We start from the raw sequence: 27,001 nt of genomic DNA, 5'->3' as shown, positions 1-27,001 counted from the left end.
CCCCAGCCCCGCCGCCCTATTTCCCCCAGCCCCACTCCTCACCAGGCTCCAGCCCAGGAGTGAGTGCTTCTAAGTGCCCAGCTGGTGGCGTCCTTTTGATCCAGGCCCTGTCTTTCTTGGGCTGCTCTCCAGGTTTTGTCTCTGGATGGCAAATGCTCCAAGCTCAGGCTCTGAATAGACAAAGGATTAAAAGCTTTGGAAATCAAAAATAGGTCTTCAAAGCTGCCAGCAAAGGCCAAGGATTCCCTCCACCACAGCAGGGTCCAAAAATCCAGTCCAGCGCATTTCTCCCAAATGTTTTGGGAGGCCCCTTTCCTTGGAGCAACAAGGCCTGTGTTGTCTGTGGGTCTCAGACTTGGATGCTGAAGAATAAACATTGCTGGAAGGGGTAAGAAAAGTGGCTTCTATGCTGCCCAAGACACCGCAGATTGCAGGGGATATGCCAGTTACAGGCATATCCCAGTGCACACTGTTAGATCTAGCCAGGGAATGCAAGCTTGCTGGGGGTTCCAGTCCTGATTCATATGGGTTCTTTATGAGTTTCAGGCGGCAGCCTGACCAATGGGCATCAGACCCCTCGGGCTCACACGTGCCACGAGCATCATGCTGCTGGTTGCTCTTCTGCCATCTGGAAGCCATTAGCGTTGAAATGGTTTCAGCCGCTTGCTGAGCACTGGGTTTTACAGGAGTCACAGCCCAGGGCAGCCCAGGTCCCAGGAGCCAAGAGCCTTCACTTCCTGTAGGATTTCCAGTTTAAAACCCACTGAAGCTCTGCCCTCCAGGGCACCACCAGGTCCCCCATCCCCTCTTCCCTTTCCTCCCCTTTTGGACCCCAAGAGCGATGACACGTGCAGGGGAACCCTGACATCTATTCTTTTTCTATTTCTTACCAACTTTGTAGGTTGAAAGGGAAGGGGGTGCAGAAAAGCCCTGTTTTAAAAAACGCTTCAGGCAAGAGATTGTACTTTATACATTATCTGCTGCATGCATTTTGTAAAATGCAGTATCTCAGGAGAGCCCTGAGGACTCAGACTCAAGCCTCTAACCATCTAAGTTCATGATAATCATAGCTGCCTGTTACCTGCCTGACACTGTGCTAGGGTCTCTATTTGCCTTACTCTAATCCTTAGAATAATCCTGCAGAGAAAGACAAGAGTCTTGGAGAGTTAAGCAGCTAACAAAGGAAATGTGGGATTCTCATCAAGGACTTTGCCATTCCAAAGCTCTTTCTGCTCTACAAACTTGTGTCCCCATTTAGGCCTAAGCAGGGTGGGAGCCCCCCAAGGACAGAGAAGCAAAGGAAGAACAAACATCTGCAGTTCACACTAGATAGTCCAGTCATGGGTTTTTTAAGGAAGCAAAATGATCTTTTGAAAGGAAACTCATGCAGTCTGTCCACTTCTTGCCAACTCTGCTACAGTGCAACCTGCCAAAAACAGCCAAACCTTGTTTGAGGTATGAAAGCAGCTGTTATAATAAACTTCTCTGCTCTACCTCTTTTCCTGTTATGGTGGAATGGCTGTTTAAAGTAAATGTCTCCAATCCACGGATTTTCTGGGGTCATGAAAACATTGTTTAATTGGCAAAGTCTTATTAGATTTTTTGGTGAAGTTAGGAAGTAAACAGAATGCCACACGCCATGTCAGGTCCATGCAGTGTAAAGTCTGAAAGGAAACGGTCCCTGGGTTCTGGAGCTGTTATTCCCCACTTCCCACCCCCCGGGGTGGACCAGCCTTCTCAGGTTTTGAGCTTGTTCCAGAAAGAATGGATTTCTGCCTCTCTTCTATCCCAGGATTTCCAAAGCAAAGCAAGGGGAGATTAGTGCACAGAATGGAGTCGATCTGGGTTTGAATCCTCGCTCTGCCAGTCGCTAATGTAGAACTTCAGGTAAATTACTCTGAGCCTCCATCTTGGAATCTGTAAGATGGATATGGTAATAACTACCCAATTACCTTCATCACAAAATTTAAAACAAAATCAAAATTATAACACATATTGCCGTAGTTCTTAGTATAGGCCCCATGCTGTTCAGGTGTTTTACAGGCATTAATTCATTTAATCTCTTCAACAACTTTGTGAGGCAGATACTGTTCTAACCATCTTCTAGCCTCTGGGGAGACGATGGGCAGTTCAACCAACAAAGATCTCTGCCTGCATGGAACTCACGTTGTTGTTGGGAAGGCCAAAAGATAAGTAAAATGGATAAGTAAATTAAATGGTGGCAAGTGCTGTGAAGAAAAATAAACAGAGCTAAGTGTGGTCGTGCGTGCCTGTAGGCCTACCTACTCAGGAGGCTGAGGTGGGAGGCTCGCTTGAGCCCAGGAGTTTGAGGCTGTGGTGAGCTATGAGTGCACCTAGGAATAGCCACTGTACTCCAGCCTGGGCGACATAATGAGACTCCATGTCTAAATAAATACGTAAAATAAAACAAGAAAGGTAGAGGCGAGGGGAAATGGGATTGCATCTTTCAAAAGAATGATCAGGGAAGGCCTCTCTGAGAGGATGATGTTTAAGTAAAAACCCGAAAAAAGGGAGAAAGCCATGAGGGTACCCACAGGCGAGAGTCCTAGGCAGAGGAAACGGCCCGTGCAAAGGCCTTGTGGTGGCAGGCCTGGTGTATTCGAGACCTGGTGACGAGGCCAGCATGGCTGGAGTAGAACGAGCAAGGTGGGCAGCTTTGGCAGGCAGACAGCTTAGGGCCTCATGAACCTCAGCTCTTTCTCTCAGTGAGAGGAGAGGCTCCCGGAAGAGCTTGAGCAGAGGAGGGACATGACCCAGATGGAGCTGGGTGTGAGGAAGGACACTTCTGATTCGTGCACTGCAGCGGCTGCTCCTGCTGCTGGTTCCCACGAGAACAGTTGCCAACTTTTCCAGACTAAGTAGGACATTTCTTAATGGGACATCTGGGCCTCCACCGTTGACATTGTACTTGTTGATTTTAACAACAGATGAACTTTCCCCAACTTCCCATGTATCTGCGTCCAGCCTCCTCCCTTCTTTTGGGTGGTTCTGTCCTTTGCCACTGCTCCGCACTGGATCGTCTTGACGATGCTACTTAACTGGCTACACAGACATCTGCGGTCTGAACTCACCATCCATAACGTGTTGCTGTGTTGAGTTAGTTATTGGGGCCAGCGACTCACAGATAAGTATTGCTTGGGCTGGGAAACCACAAGAATGAATGGGGAAGAAGGGTGAGGGAAATGTTTATAAACAGAATTGCCCCCTCAGTGGAGACTAGGAAGCCTATCAGTATAACAAGCTGCGCAAAAACTTGCTAGTCTATACAAATTCTGGTGGGAAAAATTAGGACATCCTTGTACTTCCTATGGGAGGCCAGGTATCACAAGTTCCGAGCCTTAGGCCTACAGGTGGTTTCTAGAGCCCATGGATCTCCTGAAATCATGTCCAAACAAATGTCTGTGGGTGATTTTCAGGGGCGAGGTCATAGTTTCCATGTGGCTGGTTCTTTGAATGATTTGAATGGCTTGATTGCAATTTCAGATCATACTTTCAACACTGGATATGCTGGTGTGTTACTGTATGTGCAAACATGAAAAAATGTATGTATTTCAAAACAGAGTTTAAAAGGCTCTTTTAATTCCCTAATATTAAAAGTCCATAATATCTGTATTTGACAAATATGGTGTTAGCAATATAGAAAGATAAATTATGGTCTCTTAGAAATTAAGGGATGTGTTTTTGAAGACATCAAGGTGTACTGTCTCCCAAGCTCTGTTTGCCCCTTTTCTCAGTGGCTTTAAATCACCAGGAATTCACTCTCTGTATTAGATCATTTATTCTCCTATGCCCCTCGCTGTCTTTGAAACACCTCCAATTCTAGCAATGCTTTACAGACATGCACATGAGCCAAGTGGCTTAAAACAACACTCTAGGACTTAGGTGTTTGGAAGCCCCTTATCCCCTGGAGTCATTTGTGGAACAGGGCCTACGTGCAAGAGGAGGCCCAAGCTCAGAAATGAACAAAGAGCACGACTTAGCAGGGCGCTGTAGCAGCTTCACAGCAGTTCAGTGAACAGAATTACATGTTCCTCAAGTCCCATTGGCTCATATTGGCACCATTCGGTACTGGACACAGGGTGTGCACCAAGTATACCTCTTAGTCGGTGCTCACCTGCAGATGTACCACGAAGCACACCAGGCCGAATTCTAGAAGTAGGGGCTGCTGCTTCCCCCAGGCCCTGGGTTCTGTCACAATATTTGATTCTACCCAGTTCAGATAATCTCTTAAGGGGATTCTTAGCTGGGACTTACAGAAATCAACAACGAGATTTGTTGGGAATGACGGATCCCATGCCCTGGCATGTAAGCCATGCACAGGTTATGGTACATAATTATATACAATAAACTGTAAAGGACATACAGTGGGTTTTGATATCGGGTTCCAGTTCCTCCTCACTCAGGAACTAGTAAAAACCCTTCATCTGTGTGGCTAAGGAAATAGTTCTGGTCCTGCCCGAATCCATTTCCATGTGTCCACACGGCCCTTTTCCCCCACTGAATAGTCTCACGGGAGAGGTCTGCTCCTCACATTAGGATCGAAAGCTTTGTGGGAGAAGCCGCAAGGTGTTCCCTTTCCAGCGATCACTGTGGAGGAAAAAAGGATAACCGTATGACTGTCAGAGACGTGATCAAATAGGATGAGCTTACATTGGATAAGTAAATAAAATCAGCAGTAAGATTTTGACACAGAAATCTGTGTATTTGTTCATCAATTGCATACAATTTCTCATTTTTCATCAAGATGGAAATTGAATAAGAGGAAAACTAAGAGACTCTTACCACTGATGAGCGTGTGTTCCAGTTCACCACGGCCACCATCACAGTTTTGTCCTGGTCACAGGCAGATGTAGTCTGTGTTCCTGTCTAACTAGAATACACTCATCCCTCAGAGGGATTCATTGTCTCTTGCCACAGAGCTGTAGTCTCTGTTTCCTTTGAAGATAGGAGGAAGCTTTAACATATTTGGCCAGAAGCATTGTTCTGCTGGAATATGGAACTACACCTGGATCCCCTCTTCCTGAGTCATCATGACACTTCCTGTGTCACAGCGTTAAATGTCCCCTTGGCAGAATGTTCTGGGTACATCCTTGAATCACTAAATGCTCTATTTTGTGTGAATCATATTATCCAGTGTCAGTAAACAACACTCTTTTGGCTGGGCGTGGTGGCTCATGTTGTAGTCAGAGTACTTTGGGAGGGTGAGGCAGGTGGACCGCTTGAGCTCAAGAGTTTGAGATCAACCTGGGCAGTATGGTGAAACCCCATTTCTACAAAAAAAAAAAAAACCACAAAAATTAGCTGGGTATGGTGGCACATGCATGTAGTCCCAGCTACTGAGGAGGCTAATGTGGGAGAATTGCTTGAGCCCAGGAGTTGAGGCTGCAGCGAGCCAAGGTCACGCCTCTGCACTCCAGCCTCAATGACAGAGCAAGACCCTGTCTCAAAAAACAAACAAACAAACAAACAAAAAACACTCTTTCAGTTATATCTTCCAAAATGATATGGGAAATTATTTTGCCCCTACTTCTGCACTAACTTCAAAGATTTGGATTGGCTGCTCCCAGCTTTGGCTCGGTGACTTCAGGACTCTGGTACTTGATTTAATAGAAATGAGACAGTACAATAAAAAATTAATGGATCTGGTTTGGTCTTTTTGATCTGTTACCTATTTTGTGTTTTGAGAGCGGGATTGAGACTGGAAGAGAACTGTGGAATGCATTTACCAAAGAACGCTTTCACTGTCTAAACCTAGTGTCTCTGAGTAGGGAGAGGTGGGATGGGTGGGTGGGGTCACACTGTTTGGTTCACAGAGTTGGTGCTGCACGAAGGCACCTGAGGGAAGAATGAGAGCAGAAGTCCAGCTGCACTCTGCAAACCAAGTGTGCAGATATAAAACCTTCGCAGGAATCACCACAGTGCCTATGTCGGAACTCACATACTTGATTGATTCTGCCCTGGATATCCAAGTAATGTGACTGCTGTGCCGCTGGCTGCTGTGCAGATGTTAGTTTCATGCCTCAGTGTGTTTCCCCTCGCTCTCTTGAACCTGTTCTTTATTAGGAACAGAAAGAGTTTGTATCCTCTCTAGGTCCCAGTGAGCAAAGCACAGATCCTTTGCCGCAGGCTCTCCCAGCTTGTCAGGACACAAGTTACCCACCGGCAGGGACATTCCTACAGTCAACTGTCACAGGCCTGTTATTGCTTATTTTCATTTTCCTGTTGCCGCAGCTCCCCTTTCTCTTGTTCTGTCCAGATAATCAGAAGATTTTCTTCTCTTTCTTTAAAAAAAAAATTGTTTCTATCCCCTACTCTGTGATCCTTTCCATCTTACCCTAGGCCCATGCAACAGAAACCTGTGAAAGAAGGGGTCCTCCCTGCACCCCAGGGCCCTCCTGGGGTCCTGGCTTTTCCAGCTCCACTTGGATAAACATTTCGTTTCCATGATTTGTGCCCAGTTGTGGTGTGTGTCTGGGAAGTGAGCAGGAGTAGAAACAAATGGATCTTCCACGAGCTCAAAGGCAAGAAGATTGACTTCTATGCAGTAGTCCTCCGGATAAAGTTTAGTAAACATATAATCACAGCATCATCTGGGGCTCTGTGTACCCTAATAAATTAGTGCTTCTAATTTTATAAGCACTGTCATTACCACAGTTGTACATGAGATTTTCCTTTGACTGTAGTATATGTTCTTTTGCTTTACTAGGTGTTGTTTATTAGGTGTTGTTTCCCCTAAGTCCTGTAGAAAGTGACAGATTGTTTCAGGGCAACCAGTAGGTTGTATTTACAGGTGGTTGGTTGTCTTGACCAGCTTTGCTGCAATAACACAACTGCTTTCCAGCAGGAAGGAACATTGCATAGTAGTGAGAGCTGTCCAGACTTCATTGTATTCTTCATTTAGGAACAAACATTTTCTGAATCACTGAATCCTTCTTTTTCAGTTCCTCTTCAGGGCTGTGCTTAATGGGAAGGTGATGAATGAGCCCTGTCTTTGTTCATGACAGAGATGCAAAAATGGTATTCCTAGTCCATCAGCAGCAGGACCTCAGCTTCTAGTTGCTTTTCCAGAGTAGGGTTGAGAGGCCTGGCTGCCCCAAGCAGGAAGAGCTCTGGCTAAGCACCATTTAGAAGGGGTGTGCTTCCTGGGTCCGTCAAGCTGAGACCATCCCTAGGATCCCGTTGTGTGGTGAACCTCTCAAGACAAGTACCTCTTCTTAATTGGAAGAGTCTCTCTTACCACAGGATATTGTGAAGAATAATAAGCAATGAACTCACATTATGTTCTAAACCACATGCAGTGTACTGGAAGTTAATGTAAATAAATAAATGCTGCAAATTAAAAATAAAATGTATGAGTGAATCCCTATTGGGTGATTCCGGTACTAATTCCAAATTCTACGTTCACTGGGGAGGTGGGGAACACCTCAGTGAAGTGCAGACTGGACAGTGTTAAGTCCTCACCCAAAGCCGCTCTTCGTTAAGCCCGTTTAACCAGTTTACAACTGTAATTAGGAGCTGTTTGGCCATCGGGGAAATAAAATTCATTTCTTTGGGCATGAAATACAATGAAGTGATTATACCATAAAAATTTCATACCATATGAAATTGTATGTGTATTTTCTGCGTCTCTGATCTCCATTATTCACTTGTTTCCAGAGCTGATGTGCTCCTGGTCACATTTTCTGATTCTCTGCTGTAAGAGCTGAAGTTCAAAAGGCCTTCTGCCTGCAGAATGGCTCAGCTGGTAGAATCTGATTTTTTCCATTTTGATTTCTAAGTCTGCTGCTGTTACAGTCATTTATGCATCTCATGAATGTAATGAAGTGTTGCTTTCCTCTGAACTCTTATTTTTTTTCTGCCTGGTAGGTGGGGTTTTAATCCCTGCATGATTTTGAGAGGTAAACAGAGTATCTTCCAGATGGGGGTTGTTCTTCAAAGTCCTTTCCTCGGTGGTGATTCCTCCATCTGAATCCAAATGTGTCCTCCACAGCTGCCTGTCCTAGGTTGATCCACCAGGGCTCTACTTCTTGACTTTGCCATGCTAATGTCAGGTGGGTGACAGCTCAGGCCAGTCCCTCTGTACCTCATTTCCACGTGAAAAGGAAGTGCACGTTCAGGGTAGTTGGTCAGAGTTAAGTCAACCTGTATCCATGGTGTGAAATTAACAGACATGTGGGAATTGAACCTTAAACATGCTCAGTTTCACTAGGAACCTAAAATTATAATCACCCCACAGAGATTGTAAATTTGAAATTTACCTTGTTTCCATGGAAATTTTTAATTCAAAACATTTAATGTGTAAAATATCACTAGTAAGAGGGCATATAAGATCTGTATCACCTCTGGGGAAGGAAAGGAATGATGCTTCATGTCCAAGCTTGGTGGTGCCAGTGATCCTGAGCTTCTCAAGTAATTACTCTATATGGACAGATAAGTTCTTTACTTGTTTAAATGCAGTGGATCAGTTGCACTAGTTTGAGTGGTATGCTGGCAAATGTTTAACAGCCAGCTCTCCAGAAGGCAAAAGCCCTGATTTGGAGCTTTTTGCTGATTTCAATGGTGTAAATACTTCCAGCATGACCAATTTCATGCTACCAATATAAAGTCACTGAATATAGAGTTGTGAAGAGATAACAATAATTGGGGGTCATCAGTCAGTATAAACTGGCTCCAGTCACACCCATGATAAACCCATGGGAAATTGTGATTTTTGATTTTTGTTTTGTTTTTTTTGTTTTTGACAGTCTCTGTCTGTCACCCAGGCTGGAGAGTAGTGGTGGGATTTCGGCTCACTGCAACCTCTGCCTCCCAGGATCAAGCAATTCTCCTGCCTCAGCCACCCAAGTAGCTGGGACTACAGGCATGTGCCACTATGCTCAGCTAATTTTTTGTATTTTTAGTAGAGATAAGGTTTCACCATATTGGCCAGGCTGGTCTCAAACTCCTGACCTCAAGTGATCCACCCACCTTGGCCTCCCAAAGTGTTAGGATTACAGACATGAGCCACTGTGCCTGGTGATTTTGAATTTTGCTTTAGAAATCCTTTTCTACAAACATCCCTACTGTCTGAAGAAAGTCACTTTATGTGTGTGCATACAAACGTGTGTTCCCATCTAGTTATTTCAGTTTTAAACAATTTTCTAAATTTAACTGTCATTTCTAAACTCCGTATAAAGGCATGGAAAATTAGATAAGCCTACATGTTCCCATTTATTTTATATTCCATAATTCATTGCATGCCTTCTGACTTTTTGTTTAATGTTTTTTTTCATTTTATTTCCAGTTTCATTGCTTTGACCTCCAAAACTATAGCTGTCTGCCCCATGAAAATATTTCTGTCCCCAGCCTCCTTTGTCTAGTTTTGTTTTGTTTTGGTAGAGACAGTATCTCACTATGTTGCCCTGGCCAGTCTTGAACTCCTGGCCTCAGGGATCCTCTTGCCTCACCCTCCCAAAGTGCTGGGATTACAGGCATGAGCCACGACACCAGGCCTTTGTCTAGTTTTAATAACAAGTATGTGGCTAGTGACAGGGGTGGTTGTCATTCAACCTGGAGCCACACTCCCCCGCAGCCTTCGTGGGCCAATAGTCTATTAAAATAGGTCCCTCCCGGTTCCCTCCTTTTTTTTTTTATTTTGTGCCAACTTTTCCTCAATTGGATCATTTCATCGATTGACTCATTTCTCATTAAGTTCAAGACTGAGGCCACATTCAACGCGGAACAGAATGATTGCTTTAAAACACCAATGGTGAAATCTCTTGCTCTGTCTTGGCTTCCTTCCCTTAATTTTAAGTGTCTTCGACTATCATCTTCACTTGAAGAAAGGGAAAAACACATATTCTTGAGGAATGAGGAATGTCTGTCAGGCTGATTGATGTTTTCATTTACATTAAAGTCCACGTTTTTTCCCCATCAAAACACTAGTTTTGGTGGTTAAAAAGAATCGAACCGGTATGTGAGGGAAAGTGGATGTAGGCACGTCTTTGCCAGCACCTGCTCGGCAGCATAATTTTCACAGGCCCCAACACTGTGTCACTGACAAACAGCAAATACCTTGTCATTGACTGAGATTTGTCCTGCTCAGTGCTGTTCTCCCTCGTCATTATATTAGTCCTTCAGCTGCCCCCAAATGACACTTCATAAAGCAGCCACACTCAAGGCAAGTGTTGGATTGCAGGTTTACAGTTCTCATCTTGGCCCTATCAGATGGAGTTTTGTAAGTGCCGAGACCCACAAGATGGAGAAACGCTGTAGGGTCTTGGGACTCACTTTGGTCTGGGCAGGGGTCTGAAGGCATGTTTTGCATTCCTTTCATCAATAACCTCCATTCCACCCTCTACTGTTGAGACCGCGGCTCCCTGCGGCATCAGCCTTGGATGTGTAGGAGGAAGGGGCTCTCATCAGTGTCAGTATTTTGACTGTCAGACCCCTGAGCTGTGCCCCTCTCCCAGGACATCCATACCCCAGCCCACAGGACAGTGAGATCAGCAAATCACCTAGAAGGCTGGGGACAAAGTTGGGAGAGGAGATTGTGAAATCCCTTGCCACCTGCCAGCAGGTTCCAATTTGGGGACAGGGAGATTGCTCGTGGAAGCGAAGGCCTCTTCCCACTGCTGGGATCTGTACTCCAGTCATGTCTCTGTTAAGCCGCAGGATGTGCCGAGTACTAGCGGGTGCTGCTTTGCTTAGGGAAATGCAAACGCAACACTGCAGAGAAACAAAACCCTCATTCCTGTGCAAGGAGGTAGCTATGAAGATGATCATGGGGAGTGTGGATGTGTGCAGTATCAACCACACAGGTGCTTAGGGATTTAAGGCAAATTTGGAAAGGGTGCATTGAGGAAGAAATCTGTGAGTAAGCACAAAGGAAGTTAGTTGGTAGAGGGGAAGAGCATTTCAGGAAGGAGAAGGGCAAATGTCACAGCCCAGAGTGGAAACGAAATGAGCAGAGCCCTGTCAGAGACCACAGCCATGCAGGTGCCCGGGGTCCTTCCTATGCACGCTCAAACTCTTGCTCAAATGTTACTCTGCGGAGAGGGCTCCAGACACCATACTTAAAATTGACGTCTACGTCCCCCGCTACGTGTCCTTCGCCCAGTGCTTGCCTTGTTTTTACCATAGCATTCATCACCTTCTGTCATATGAAGACATCCTCCCATTGGAATACAAGTTCCAGAAGGGCAGAGATAGATTTTTGTCTGTTATGTTTACCATTATAACTACTGCCTGCTACTTACACCTTGAATAAATGAATAAACAGGATGTAGCAAGAACGGAATGTGGTGATGTGGGCAGAATTCTGGGGTCGAAGGAACTCCAGCTGGGAGGTAGAAAACCTGAGCCCTAAAGCCAGGCTGGCAGTGTATGAACATGGGGCAGGAGGAGTAGGAGAGAGGAGTGGAGTTCCTTGGGTCTCAGTTTCTTCACGATGAGACAGATATTAGCCAAGGTGACAACCAGCGCCCTCCTGGCCTCAAGATTCTGAGTGCCAACATGGTCAGAAGGTGCGGGAGCAGCTGGAGAATCACTGTGGATTCCTGAACCACGGGGTCAAAGAGGTATTGGTAAAGAAAAAAATATTATTTTTTGCCAGTGTATTCCAGATAATTTTTTTTTTAGAGGGAGGCTGAGAGGCCAGAGGTAAGTAAATTTTTTAATCACCATCTGATCAACGCTCCTTTCACCTTCTTCCTTGCCTCTGTCTAACCTTGCCCAGCTCGTGCAAGCTTGAGCCACAAGCAGTTTTTTGGCTCTGTGGATGAAGGAGCCATTGAAGACTAGCTTTTGGGGTTCCCATTTCAAGCATACTAGAACTTCAAAAGAAAACCATGAGGCACCCAGTTTTTTGGTTTCAAGCTTAAGCTGATCAAGGCCCCTGCATATCCCATAGTTGGCTTTGAAATTTTAAAGGTACCTTCTTCCCCTGGCCCACCTCACTCCAAAAACTCCCTCAGCATTGGGGGATATTCCCCTGAGGGGCTAACATTGCCTTACCAGCCAAAACCCCAAGACACTCTTGACCTCTCCTAGAGAGAATGAGCATGTATTTAGGGCAGAATTAACTTGCTGCTTAAGTGTGTCACCACAGAATAATAAAGGAAAAATTATAGCTGACAGGAGCATCAGGCCTGTAATAGTTAACCCACTGGAGACTACATTTTATTGCTCATCTCGAAGAAAGGCTTATCTATCAACATGTGAAGGGATGTTTCTGCACCCCTTTATTTTGACAGAATACTTCGTCAAGTCTAACTGGTCCATTTTCTAGATTATCTTGTTGGACATCCTTTATCTTGCTTTGTTTTGTTTTTCACTTCTGGAGATGAATAAACTTGGAGAAGCAACACGCAAAAGATTTAGGTTCAACTCCCAGCTCAGCTACTCAGTGGCTTGAGTACTCACCTTCTTTGAACTCCCCACTTTCCTAAAATCTATAAAATTACGGTCAGAATTCCTACTCTGCAGGGTTGTTAAGGACATCGTAAGTAACAAGGAGAGGGTTCCTGGCCCATATCAGGTCCTCAGTAATAGCCATCATCCTCAGCAGTTCCTCTTCACATTCACAGCAATAGCAAACTCTCACCCACTCAAGAAATGTCTCATGGCCTTCCTCAATTACCTGTCAGAGTCAGTGTCAGGCTCCACTCTACAGCAGACTGACGACCCAGGCTAGAGCTGCATTTTCATGAGTCCTTTTAATGAAAAGATTCAGCACTTAATCCCAGAAGGACATTGTCTGGTAGTGCCAGATAATGAAGTAGTCAGGCTGCTGAAATGTTGACAGTTCACTCTGCCCATAGCATAAAATGAATAGGAATAGAGCCAAGAGGAAGGGGCCAGCTAGGAGAGATGACTGCAAGAGATGTGATGGTTGAGCTCCCCAGTGAGCAAGGATTCCTCTCCTTGGAATTGAAAGCATTTGTGGACAGTTCATCTAATAAAAGATTTCTTATAAAAACCACAAAGAGAAAATAATGGCGTTCTTTTGAGCCACTATATATTCTGGCAGACACTGTATACTCTGAGTGGGACCCTTACATCTGGTTTTTGCCTACAACAATTCTTTTTTAGTAGGCAGGGTATAAATTATAAATTTTAAATAAATAATGCATAATCTTAAAAAAAAAAACAATAAAACCAAACCAGAACTGACTGCCTTTTCTTTTTATACACATGAAAAAATTTCAATGAAAACAAACTATACCCTTGGTAAATGCACAGAATTTGAATGTAAGTTCAGAATGAATGCCGAAGAGTTCATGCTGTCATGAAACTCTCTTCTAAGTAACTTTTCTGGTTTGAACACATCTTTATGAATACAGAGCTGCTGTGAGGCTTCGCTTATTTTGCACAGAAGGTGATTTCATTTCCAATTCTTGTCCTGCTTCCGTTTTCATGGCTATCCACATCGTTAGGAAACTTGGCATAGTACGGTGTCCAGGGCTGGGATTTGTATTTGGGGAACTAAATTACTCACTAATAAAAAAAATTTCTTTACTAACTAATTCCATATTTCATCATTTAGTAAGTAGCCTTTATTGTAAGGAAAAGCTAGTTATTTCAGTGGATAAAGTGTTTTATGTATTTAACTTTTGTTCCAGTGATATTGCGTAACAACTAACCAGGTTGTTAACTCTTACTGTTTTGTTGCTTTTGAGGGCATTTTAATTATAGGAATTTATTTGAATCATCCATTTTACTGTTAGAGCCAAATCATTCTTATGGGTTTATGGGAATCTATACCACCAGGCAGTAGATTAATAACTGTAAAAAAACCACATGAAAAGGTCACTGCAAATCTCAGATCAAAACTCGTGGTTTTCTGGATTTTGCAATTGACCCTTTTTAAAGCTTCTCTTTGGTAACATGATCTTTATGGCAACACCACTGAGCTATAAGACACTTGTGATCATGAAAAGAGCCCAGAAGTGCCCGCACACTCACCCACAATGCCAGCCTCCGCCTCCCAAGGAAGGGGATGGATCTGCAATGTATCCATTTTAACACACAAGCCCACCTTCGGTGATACACATGGCAAAAAAATATGAGAGTGAAGGAGACTCTTTTTTTTTTCTACAAAAAGATCGGAAAAACAGACTGGATTGAGCCTGGACCACAGCACTTGGGAGGGCTCTTTATGGAGAACCACAGCAGAAAGGAATTCTCTTTGCTGGTGAATTCTTCTGGCCCTTTGCACTGTCATTCCTGGAGTGTTTCAGTTATTCCCCAACCAGCAAACGGCTCACTGATCCGCAGCCCCCATTCCCCCACCGCCAGCTTCCTACTTGAAATGTGTTGTTGGAACCAGGGCAGCCCAGGGGACTCTGAGTTTGGGCACTGGGGACCAAATTGTCAGCCTATTCTGAACTTCCATGGAATACTCAAGGAGTTAACCAGCGCGATTTTGGCTTCACTGGGCCCCCACACTTTTTTGTATAACAAAGACTTGGACACTGGAAAATACATTCAAAACATGAGCCAAGAGTGGAGTTCAGCAGGAGATAGTTCAAGAGGGAGAAGCAGTGGAAAGGCATGCACCCTTCAGGTCCTTGCTGCCTGTAGGCCACTGAATTTCAAATGTGCTCTTGGGGCCAGGTTCTTTGGGACGCTGGATCTCTTAATGCTGAGGGGCAGCACTGCTTCACTTCCTGAGCTGGAATCTCTCATCTTCAGCACTCTGTATACCAGTCCCCAGCCCTTCCTTCCCTGCCCACCCCCACCTCCCATGGGAACAAAGTCCCCAGGCTCTGGAAAGTAATGCTAAGAAAACAAACACTATAAAGGCTGGTAACAGGGGGATATCTCTCTTGAATGTTATTTTGTAACCATCTAGTTTCAAGGAGGAGGGGGTGCCCCAGCTACAGGAGCCAGCAGGGTCCCTTTGTAGTAGGCATCCGTGTGTTTGGCCAGATGTCCTCCCAGCGGAGGGCAGAGAGGAAGATAAAACAGAACTCTTATTAAAAAGAAGTCAGGGGAGGGGCAAAACAAGACAGAGAAAGTGTGTCAAGTGGAAAGGGAGGCCAGGCAGTGCCATCTGATATTGATTAAATGCTGATAGAGTCAGCAGTGAGAAATACACACAGTGAGGAAGTGCCCCAGCTCTTCGGAATGTGAACCAGTGACAGCTGTCTGGGAGTGGATCTGCACGAATACCACATGCACAAGATGCCTGGCGGCCACAGGGCTAGCTCACAGGGAAGGATGGGAGGGAAAGATGAGTGTGCTGGAGTCAGGACATGTGGCTTCTGATACTGCTTCCTCTCTCTGGGCCTCTCTTTTCCCATCAATGACACAATGACGCTTGATCTGCACAACCTTCTAGCTCCCAGATTGTGTCATCTATACCATAATCTCTGCTCTAACCAAATCCTCTGCAGCTCCACTAAGGTGGAAGCTAAGAAATCATCCTGAAGAGGCGTAAGAAGCTCACCCAGCATGGTCCAAAAATCCCAAAGGAATAACCGCCGCCCATCAGCCGTGGGAGTGCCACCCAGTCCTTCAGCGGGAGGTCAGGCCAGCACCCTGTGTCGGTTGCCCTTCTGTGCTTCACAGTTGCCACCAAAGCAAGTTCATGGTTTCTCAGCATGGAATGTGGCGTGTCTGTGGGTCTATCTATATGTTCCTTTCTCTAAATTTCAAAAGTATTTTTACTCTTATTGGTTGTAAAGAGTCTTTTTTCATTTTATACCGTCAGATTACAGAAAGCTTACTCACTGGTGTGTATGTGTGGCAGGGTGGGGGGAGTGTGGGTGGGTGTGTGCATGCGCACATCCTTTAGTTAAGAGTGCCTTCTTGAAAGTTTGTTGTTTTGGTTTTTTGGTTTTTTTCCTTTTTAGCAAATGTCATGAGGACAGTGGTATTTTAATATAAAGAGTGAGGCTAGATTCCAGTGGGAATGGAAGAGGAAGCTTCCACTGAGATGAAAAGATCTCACACTAGGGTGGTGGCAGGGGAAATGGAGAGGAAAGGATGGCTATAGAGAGGGACCATGGCCTAGTAGAGAGATCGTGGCATCTGGAGTCTGACACAGGTGGGAGTCCTGGTCAGTTCAGCTCTCACTACGATGCCCCCTTGCAGTCCTTTTATGGATTAGAGATGCTGTGTGTAAGGGACCTAGCTCAGAACCTGGCACACTGTAGGCAGCAACTGAACATCAGTAAACTGTAGATGATGATGATCATGTTGAAAAATAGCCCACTGGAGGATCAACAAGACCTGGTGACTGAATTGGAGAATAAGTACAAGAGAAGAAATGATGGTGTCTTTGAGTTTAACCACCTGAGGAATTGGGGTAGTAATAGTAGTTAAGTTGAGTACAATAAGAAAAGTTGGGTGGAAGTTGGAGATCTGGTTTGGCAGGGCTAGAAATGAAGTCAGTTTTAGACATAAGAGATGGTGCTGAGATATACAGGTGGCTATAAGGAAGTAAGACAGAAAGGAAAGAGAGGGGGAAAATGGAAAAATTATAATAAAGAAGTTGATTTACTCTAGGTTTGTTTGATCAGTGAGTCTAATTTTACAGCTTCACCTTCAAGGGATTGGTTAACCAAAGGTCAATTCATCATGACCAGCTTCTAAACTAAACCCTTGCTCCTTGAAGTGTGGTCCTCAGACCAGTTGTCACCTAGACCTTACAGAAATGCAGAATCTTAGCTCCTCCCTCAGACCCACTGAATTGGAACCTGCATTTCAACAATGTGATGTGTAAGCACTTTAAAGTTTGAGAAACATTGTTCTGAAGTGTGGTCCCCAGACCACAGCATCATCAGCATCAGCATCACCTGGGAACTTCTTAGAAATCCAAATTCTTGGCCAGGCATGGTGGCTCATGCCTGTAATCCCAGCACTTTGGGAGGCCGAGGCAGCGAGGCAGGTGGATCACTTGAGGTCAGGAGTTTGTGACCAGCCTGGCCAACATGGTGAAACCCTGTTTCTACTAAAAATACAAAAAGTAGCCAGGCGTGGTGGCGGGCACCTGTAATCCCAGCTACTCGGGAGGCTGAGGCAGGAGAATCACTTGAACCCTGGAAGCAGAGGTTGCAGCGAGCCAAGATTGTGCCACTGCACTCCAGCAGAGCAAAACTCCATCTCAAAAAAAAAAAAAAAAAAAAGGAAATCCACATTCTCAGTTCCCTTCTCAGACCTCCTGAATTAGAAACAATGTGTTTTAATGAGTGCTTCAAGTGACTCTGAGGCACCCCAAAGTTTGAGAAGCACTGCTCTAAGTCATGAAATTGACAGATGCACCTCCTTCCTTTGTGTCTACAGCCAGAGAGATGTGCTGAACACCAGAGGGATTGGTTGAACCCTGAAAGCTAAATTTAAGTCATTGTTATATGCTGTTTCTCTCATCATTTTGCATTAAACACAGCTGAAGAGCTCTTTTCACTGAAGAAGGGCACTATGCGTAAAATTACAAACCAAAGGAGAGAAACTTCGACTGTGGCTTAATCCTCATGACTTACCCATCAAAAGTTATTGAGCACAGTTATAGGAGATCAGTCCTCTTTATGTGCTGTTGCTCCTGGGGGATGCTATTAGTAAGACACACATAGGGAAACAGGTCGGGGAAACAGGGAATCTCCTGATATTCCTTACAATGTGATTTTTACATTAAAACATCCACAGTCTTTGTCTTGTGTGTCTTTCTAATCTATCAGATGGAAATTCTCGTTTTAAAGGTTAGTTTCTGGAGTCACTTGCAGCAGTGATGCTGGTTTACCGCTCAGACAAGAATGTTTTTCCAAAACTTGAACTTTTAGCAGTAAAAATTTACCTCCTCTCATCAAAAGTGTCTGGTTTTTCTATTTGTTCTACAGTCATTATTCAAATCACTATGATAACATATATTTATTTGTTCTACAGTCATTATTCAAATCACTATGATAACATATATAAGTGTCAGTGTCTGTTTCTTGTATACACGTAATATGCAAAATTTGTTATATATTGGGCAGTTAATTACAAGATTACTTGTATTTTCTGCCATAGGTTATAATACATTACAACCGGTGGCATGCTGATAAACTAGTTGTTTGCAGCCAGGGAATGGGGGTCATCCTAATTTGTAGTGTTTGCCAATTTCTGTGGTGTAAATGCTCCCTGCAAGGCGGATTTCAAGCTACCAACAGTTTCACAACCAGCTCTCAAAATTCTTACAAATTTAACAATTGGCTCTTACAAGCCAGTAGAACCAACTTCAGCACGCCACTGAAACAAACATCAAGGGACCAATCAATAGGATTTTTTTGTTGTATTTGAATGCTGTAGGTCTAATAATGTCTGAAATAAGTAAATTTGAATGTTTAAATATTTTGTCATATAGAGATTTTTACTGAACTTATCATTGTAATTATCATAATGGAATTTGATTTGAAACTACAGTCATGTGCCACATAACATTTCAGTCAACAATGGACTGCATAGATGATGGCAGTCCCATAGGATTATAAAACTGTATTTTTATTGTACCTTTTCTATATTTAGATACACAAATACTTACCATTGTGTTAAAGTTGCCAAAAATAAAGTTGCCTGTCAGTAGAGTAACATGCTGTACAGGTTTGAGCCTGGGTGCAACAGGCCATACCATGTAGCCTAGGTGTGTAGTAGTCTATATCAGAGGTCCCCAACCCCCAGGGCCATAGACTGGTTACCTGTTAGGAACTGGGCTGCATAGCAGGAGGTGAGCAGCGGGCGAGTGAGTGAAGCATCATCTGTATTTACATCCATTTCCCATCACTTGCATGACCACCCGAGCTCCGCCTCCTGTCAGAGCAGCGGCGGCATTAGATTCTCATAGAAGCGCAAATCGTGTTGTGAACTGTGCATGCGAGGGATCTAGGTTGTGCCCTCCTTATAAGAATCTGATGCCTGTGATCTGTCAGTGTCTCCCATTACACCCATACGGGACCATCTGTTGACAGGAAAACAAGCTCAGGGCTCCCACTGTTTCTACATTATGGTGAGTTGTATAATTTTTTCATTATATATTACAATGTAATAATAATAGAAATAAAGTACACAATAAATGGAATGCATTTGAATCATCCCGAAACCATCCCTACCCCTACTCTGGTCCATGGAAAAATTGGGGAAGAAGATGGGGACCGCTGGTCTATACCATCTAGGTTTGTGTAAGTACACTCTAGGACAGTGGTCCCCAACCTTTTCGGAACCAGGGACCAGTTTCATGGAAGATAATTTTTCCATGGATGGACTGGGGGCGGGAGATGGTTTCAGGATGAAATTGTTCCACCTCAGATCATCAGGCATTAGTCAGATTCTCCTAAGGAGCACGCACCCTAGATCCCTCGCATGTGCAGTTCACAATAGGGTTCGCGCTCTTAAGAGAATCTAATGCTGCCGCAGATCTGACAGGAGGCAGAGCTCAGGTGGTCACGCTGGCTCACCTGCCACTCAACTCCTGCTGTGCAGCCAGTTCCTAACAGGCCACCAGACTGGTACCAGTCCATGGCCTGGGAATTAGGGACCCCTGCTCTAGGATGTTCACACAGTGATGAAATTGCCTAATGATGCCATTCTCAGACTGTATTCCCATTAAATGATGCATGACTGTATTCTATGAAACAAAGTTATGTGCAATTATTTTAAAGTCGTATTAAATACAGCTATAACAATAGAATGGTAATATTAAAGTACTTATGTTGCTCAAGCGGTATGTTTACTGTCACAATAGTTCTCATAGCATAGTAAGGCATATGTAAAAATTATTCTTAGTCCCAGTATTTGAACCAAAATGCAAAAAGATATATTTTTAAAGGACATCTTTGCTTACTGTTATTAAAATTTGACTTCTCTTACAGGTATTCAGGAAGGAACACAATGTACCAAATGTAAAAATAACTGGGCGCTGAAGTTCTCTATCATATTATTATACATTTTGTGTGCCTTGCTAACAATCACAGTAGCCATTTTGGGATATAAAGGTAAGTATGCTTTCTTTTTTTTCTTCCAAATAACAAGTGTTCCTTCATTAAGTTAAGCATGAGAAGATTCATATTTGCAAGTATGAAGTATTTCATTCATACAACTCAGATGCAAAATAGCAACATGATAAACTTCATCTCTGTATCTTGAACTTACAGCTATGAGATCTGAAAGGGGAGACATAATAATTCCTTTTGACTCATTTCAGCAATAATCAGGGTCCTCTCTGACAGTTATAATGTTTTTATTTTCCCTTGTTGCTTTTTCCTACCTATTTCTAGCTACTCCTTCTTCCTCTATTTTTTTTCATCTTATCTCTTGGAGGCTTTATGGAAACCCTGGTGTCAGCACACAGGAAAACTATATTGACAGAGAATAAGCAAAACACAAGATCTCCAGAGATACAACATGCTTCACCCAGGGATTGGCCAACTAATTCCCTTTTTTCTCTTCAGCACATTCACTGTGGTCACTGTTGTTTATATAGCTCTATAAAAATACTGCACTGTAGAAATTAAGCACAGAGGCAGCACTCCCACCTCAACCCACTTTATAGGATGTTGGGCCTAAACATATCTGGTTTAGGGTAAGGGCAGGATTTTTGCCGGAATCCTCCAGACTTGCAGACACAGTAAGTTCCCCACGCACCTTTCAGAGACCATGGGTAGAAGGTGTCGTGATTCAGAATCGCAAAACTACATAAGCCCTTTTCTAGAAAACAGCCAGGCGAACCTTCCTGTCAAAAACACGAGAGGCAAACACGGCCATTTTGTTTCAGAACAGAGGCCGACGGAGAGTCTGTGGATCATCAGGTCTTCCTTCTGCTCTGTGGCCCGCAGACTGACCTAGGAAAACAAAGATTCCAAGTGAATTCCCTCCAACTGGTGGTCATTCCTCCCACCTCTCTCCCAGCATGCAGTAGTTTCCTGAGAAAGCACAGTGTGTATTGGAATGAGATGGGTGTCAGGGCCAGACAGTCCAGGTTCAAGCCTTGATCCTACCATTTGTCATACAATTGTGAATGTTCAGTAAGTGCTTGCTAGTGTGCCAGGGGCCATGCTGAGTCTTCCACATGGCTCCATACCCAGGTATAAATCATACCCTCTTAGAGTTCCTGATTTCTTATCTGTAAGATGGCAATAATAATGCTACCTGTCAAAGTGATTGGGATGAGCAAAGATGATGTAATTGAAGTATCTGTCCTGTGCCTGGTCCCAGGAAATCATATCTGTGTCTCTGTTCCTTGCTTCTTCCTAACCACATTACACAGATCTAGCCATTAGAATGGCAAAACCTGTTAAAAATCCTCAGTATAGTCGAGGCTTTTAGTCCCATCTCTAAGGCCATATACGTGGAAAATAATGTGCATCATTGGATGTGTTGACTGATTAGTCTGGGCAATGGAAATCTGGAAAATTACCAGGTCATTCTATCCATTTGTGACGAGTTAGACCGTGATCTAACCCGGAGCATCTTAAGTTTTTAGATGAAGCAGCAAACAGAGTAAGTGATTAAGGAAGGCTATTAAATCATGATTAGCCCTGGGCAGAGAGGTGGAGGGAACCTGGTGAGAGAAAGGAGGGTTTTCTGGACTATTTCTCTTCCTGTCGTTTAGATTATTTAGGTCATTACTCACTTCTCCATGACTTTTCCTAGTGAGCCAAGATAAAGGAGAAGCTTGAAATCAAACAGCCATTTAATAAGTACCTTTAAGTCTCAGTACTATGTAATCACATTTACTGCTAAAAGAGAGACGAGAGTGGTTTGGCAAATATATTAACATTTTGTAATTTTTACCTGTGCTAGGAAATAAAGTCTAGGACATTTATGCATTCAGAATTTTACAAAAAGAGTCAAAGAAGAGGCTTCCCCCCCGCCTTTTTTGTTCTGTTTGTTTGTTAAGGTACAGATATTTCCTCCCTTTTTATCCATGGAAAGCCCGTCCTGGCTCTGGCATGTTTAGCGTGTGCTGGTCCATTTGCCCACAGCACCTTTTCTCTGCTCTCCAGCTAAAGTGCCTCCCTCCTACCCTTCATGTCTCATGTAGACACATGGCAGCTCCCGAAAGCTGAATTAGGCCCCTTCCTGTTTGTTCCCATAGCACCCGGTATTTACTCTTAGCTCCTGTCACACTGTGTCATTAGAGTCAATGGACTTGAGTGTGTCACCACCCAAACTATAAGTTTCCATGAAGACAAGAGACTACCTTTTATTTATTGTATCTCCCACCAGCACCCAGTCTCATGATATTTAACCAGTGCCTAGGAAAGTTCACTGGATGAATTAATGGGAGGATGGATGGATGGATGGATGGATGGATGGATGGATGGATGGATTGTGCATTAGGGCTGCCTTCCATGAAGGCAAACAATAGATGCTCAGGGACCTCTAGGCCAATCTGCAGGTGGGATAGCTGCCCTAAAAGCCCTCCCTGGAAACCTAATGTTTTGGAGATTGGCTTGGCCTGCTCTGTGGGGGCAGTCTCACCAAGATGAAGGAAGAAGAGATAATGGGGAGCAAGTACAAGGGGAGACGAGATGATGTCTTGCCCCTCTTTTCTTTCCTTCGGTGCCTCCCTCCTTCAGGCCTCTGCTGACAAAAAAATAAATAAATAAAATAATACAACATGCACTTTTGCTTTCCAAACACAGCATTAATGGACTAAAATGTTGATATTTTCCAGATGTGCTTTCTCTTTACTCACACAGTGACTCCTCTTTCTTGCTGGTAAGATTCTAGTGACCCAATGTTGTAAGAGGCAGAAAGATAAGACCCAGTTCTCCCTTCACACATTCCCCCTTTGAAGTCTAGAGAAACTCTCTCTGTTAAAAAAGAAAGAAAGAAAGAAAAGAATATTCGATGAAAGAAGTGCAATAAGGCATTCCTCTGGAGGAGAATTTGAAAGGAAAGGAGTAAAAACTTTCATTTATCAGAGTTGGCAAAGGCAACTTCATACTGTTTTGCTCAAAATTGTTCTTTACTTCTTTCATGTTACTTCCATAGCCACAAGTTAGAATACAATGAGCTTCCTTCAAGAGAATTTGCTGAAGAAGCCAGAGAATCGCTTAGTCACCCAGACAGGGTCTGTGCAGTGGTCGTGACTGTGAGGCACATCAGCCACTTTGCAGAAAACATGTTCTTGGACAGTTAAGCTTGGTACATCCTCTGCCCTGGGCTTTTTATCATTAGTCAACAGAGCTTCCATAGCAGGAGTCATCTCTTAAGTTCAACGGGTCGTGTTTCTTCCAGAATATTTCCTGAACAGGAAAATCCTACTCCATTATCCTTTCCAAGAGGCAGCCTTCTAAAAGTAATTAGGATAAAGAAAAAAGACAGAAATCTGAATCCTTCTCAATAAGGATCTCCTTTAATTCAACATTCCTAGTCATTGGTAGTCTACTTTGCTGCTAAGCTGGGTCAGTGTAGAAATTTACAATTGGATTACTATTTAGGCTTTCAAAGTACACATCAAATCACACTGGAGAGCGCTTTAGGATCCAGGATAACACCCTATAATCAGATTTTCTGTATTTCTGTAAGGAAACCTAAAATGGTGTTCAAGGTAGAAATGCCTTCATTAAATTCCAGGGGAGTGTAACTGATGTTACTGGGAAACCCCAGGTCCCGGAGAGAAGTATTTATCCCACAGTGCCATGATCAGTCTGGTACAAACACGTGTGGGCACCAGCTAGGAGCTCTGTGCTCTGTCCTCAGGGCCAAGAGCATGGCCCGTGTCTCTTGAATCCTCAATATCTAACACTATGCCACCTACATGGCAGATGCTTCGTAAATGTCTGGTGATGTTAACTTTAAAGAGAATATAAAGAGAAATAATTCTTCCCCTTAAGGGATTCTTTATTGGAGGAAACCAGATTTAGGAAAAAGAAATACCAAAAGAGAGGTGATATGGATTTATAGAAAGAGCATGGATTGTGGAGTTAAACCTTCCAGCCTGGTATCCCACATAGTCACTGACAAGCTGTGTGATTTTTAGCAAGTTACTGAACATCTCTGAGCCTCAGGGTCTTCATCTGCAAAACAGCAGTTGGAAGGATTAGCTGCAGTGATGGTGCAGTGCATCCGGCAGAGAGCAGGCACTCGATAGATAGAGGCTGTTATGATTATCATTCAAATAGAGATCGAGTTGGTGTGCAGTGGAATCAAGTTGTAGGTGTGGCTGAGTACAATGGGGTAGTGAGATGTGGAGTGGACCTTCAAGGAGAAGTGGAGTCAAGAGGAGGGAAGAAGAAGTTAGTGGCCCAGGCCAAGGGATGATATCGAAGTGCTTTTATAAAAAAGGTATTTTTGTCAGAGTGTCCTAGAGAATTATACTTTGGATACTTGAAGAGGGACAGATCTTCAGGTATAATACCTGAAACACCAATATTCTATAGAAAAATTCTACCTTAAGAAACAGTTCCCAATACAGGAGAGCACATAAGAAATCAGACTGATGGTCACCCTTCTGTGTGTCCTGCTCATTTTTCTCATATGAGAATGGTCTACAAACTGAGGTCTATGTCTGCAGGCTGGGAATTTCCAGGGTAATATAGGATGGCTCTGCGACTATATTCCTGATTGAGAATTGGTGCTAATAAATTCAGAATAAAAGCCAATAAAAGTGCTATGTGCTGTTAACAGCAAGGGTAAGTTCTGGATCTCCACCAGTCTGGTATTTTTATGCAGTAGCAGGTTCCAGCATTGCAATCCTAACATTTCCAGCTTTATACCAGGTCCTATTTTTAAACAAAAACACACACCCCCCAACGCATGTAAGCTGTTTATTAGCACTTGTGAGCGGGGAAAATAGTTTCCTTGCTGCACAGAAGAAAAAGTCAACAGATTGTTTTGTTCTTTTTTTAACAAATGTATTTATCCCTTTTGTATTTATTCTACACAAACCTGAATTATCTGCCCGTGACAGTTCTCTGTTTTTCAAAACTAAAATGGAAGAAAAAGTAGAAAAGGTAGAAAATAACTGACTGTCGGCCGGGCGCAGTTGCTCACGCCTGTAATCCCAGCACTTTGGGAGGCCGAGACGGGTGGATCACGAGGTCAGGAGATCGAGACCATCCTGGCTAACACAGTGAAACCCCGTCTCTACTAAAAAATACGAAAAAACTAGCCGGGCGAAGTGGCGGCGCCTGTAGTCCCAGCTACTCGGGAGGCTGAGGCAGGAGAATGGCGGGAACCCGAGAGGCGGAGCTTGCAGTGAGCTGAGATCCGGCCACTGCACCCCAGCCTGGGCGACAGAGCGAGACTCCATCTCAAAAAAAAAAAAAAAAAAAAAAAAAAAAACTGACTGTCAGCATATTTGGAGGTTTCTTTGGCTTCCAGGAAAGAAGGGCAGGACTTGAGATCCTGCATGTGGTTTGAGGACAGACCGAGGCATATGTTTTGATTTGAGGATCAAAACTGAAAGTAAACTTGTAAACATTCTGTATTTTAGTTCTTAAAAATTAGCTTTGCTAAAAACACATATGAAACATTTTATTCTTCAGAGTTTCCAGGGATTTAGGAGTATGTGTACCTATGAAACAACCCTAAGATTATTGTAACTGCACCTCTGTGTCTATGTAGTAATTTAAAAAATAATAATTATTCAACGAAATGTCCTACTCATTGCCAGTGCTCAGGCTTCCCTGGGTTGGTTGGGAAACACATGTGTTTGCATGCCCTGTAGCTCAGCAGGCAGATTGCTACTTATTTAAATAAATCCCTCATGCCTGTAATCCCAGCACTTTGGGAGGCCGAGGTGGGCGGATCGTCTGAGGTCAGGAGTTTGAGACCAGCCTGGCCAACGTGGAGAAACCCCATCTCTACTAAAAATACAAAAATTAGCTGGGTGCGGTGGCGGGCACCTGTAATCCCAGCTACTCAGGAGACTGAGGCAGGAGAATCACTTGAACCTGGGAGGCGGATGTTGCAGTGAGCTAAGATCGTTCCATTGCACTTCAACCTGGGCAACAAGAGTGAAACTCTGTCTAAAAAAAAATTAAATAAATAAATGGCATAATAAATATATATTCATTGACTACCTACTAGTGCCACACACTGAGCTAACAGGGAGAGATGGATATAACAGTAGATAAGTCATGACAGCACAGTGCAGTGAGTCCCATAATAGAGAAAGGACTGCTTGCCAGGGGAATTCTGCAAGGTGCACCTCAGGAAAGGGTTCCTACAGGACGTGACAAGCAGAGTATTGAAGAGCAAATAGGACTTAGCTCAGTAAAAAAAAAAAAAAAAACCGGGAAGAACATTCTAGGTAGAGAGAACACATGGAAAGGCTCGTGTGAGACAGCGTTCGTTGCAGTGCACACATTTCATTATGACCAGACGGTAGAAGCTTGAGGGAAAACATAGTGAGCTTCTCCAGGGACAATTCCAGGATCCAAGGAGCCAGTTCACTTTGGGTCACACAAACACATGGGAACTTACTACTTCTTCCTGAGAGGAGCCAGAAGAATCTCACATAGTCATGCGTGGGTAGAACATGTGATGAATACAATAAATTGCATCCGTTGGCTCATAATTGGTATATAAAGCATGTTCTCATTTTTTGAAGTCCTTTTTTTTTTTTTTTTGAAGACAGAGTCTCACTCTTGCTCAGGCTGGAGTGCAATGGCACGATCTTGGCTCACTGCAACCTCCGCCTCCCAGGTTCAAGCAATTCTCCTGCCTCAGCCTCCTAAGTAGCTGGGATTACAGGTGTGTACCACTGCAACCAGCTAATTTTTGTATTTTTAGTAGAGACGGGGTTTCACCATGTTGGCCAGGCTGGTCTTGAACTCCTGACCTCAAATGATCCACCCACCTTGGCCTCCCAAAGGGCTGGTATTATAGGCGTGAGCCACTGCGCCCGGCCTGAAGTCTTTTTTTTAAAGCTATTGATACCAAGAAGGACAATCAGACTTGATCCCAAGCTGCTAGAAGCTGGATCTCACATAAGTCACTTTCGGAGAAATGTCCTCTTAACATTTTAGAAACGTGTACTTGAATTCATAACTGTAGAGAATTACTGCCTTCT

At 43.8% G+C, this 27,001-nt stretch overlaps 1 protein-coding gene across 1 annotated transcript in view; it reads left to right on the top strand.

The window, feature by feature from the left end:
* The window catches only part of COLEC12 (collectin subfamily member 12), a 185,245-nt gene that overhangs the window by 127,138 nt on the left and 31,106 nt on the right, over positions 1-27,001 (top strand). Inside the window, exon 3 of the mRNA XM_050767638.1 lies at positions 19,848-19,970. Coding sequence (XP_050623595.1) covers positions 19,848-19,970 — 123 coding nt within the window. The remainder of the gene's footprint in view (positions 1-19,847; positions 19,971-27,001) is intronic.

Source organism: Macaca thibetana, chromosome 18, assembly GCF_024542745.1.
Source record: "Macaca thibetana thibetana isolate TM-01 chromosome 18, ASM2454274v1, whole genome shotgun sequence".
In the NCBI taxonomy this organism is placed as follows: domain Eukaryota; kingdom Metazoa; phylum Chordata; class Mammalia; order Primates; family Cercopithecidae; genus Macaca; species Macaca thibetana.
This window is presented reverse-complemented; position numbering and strand designations above follow the sequence as displayed.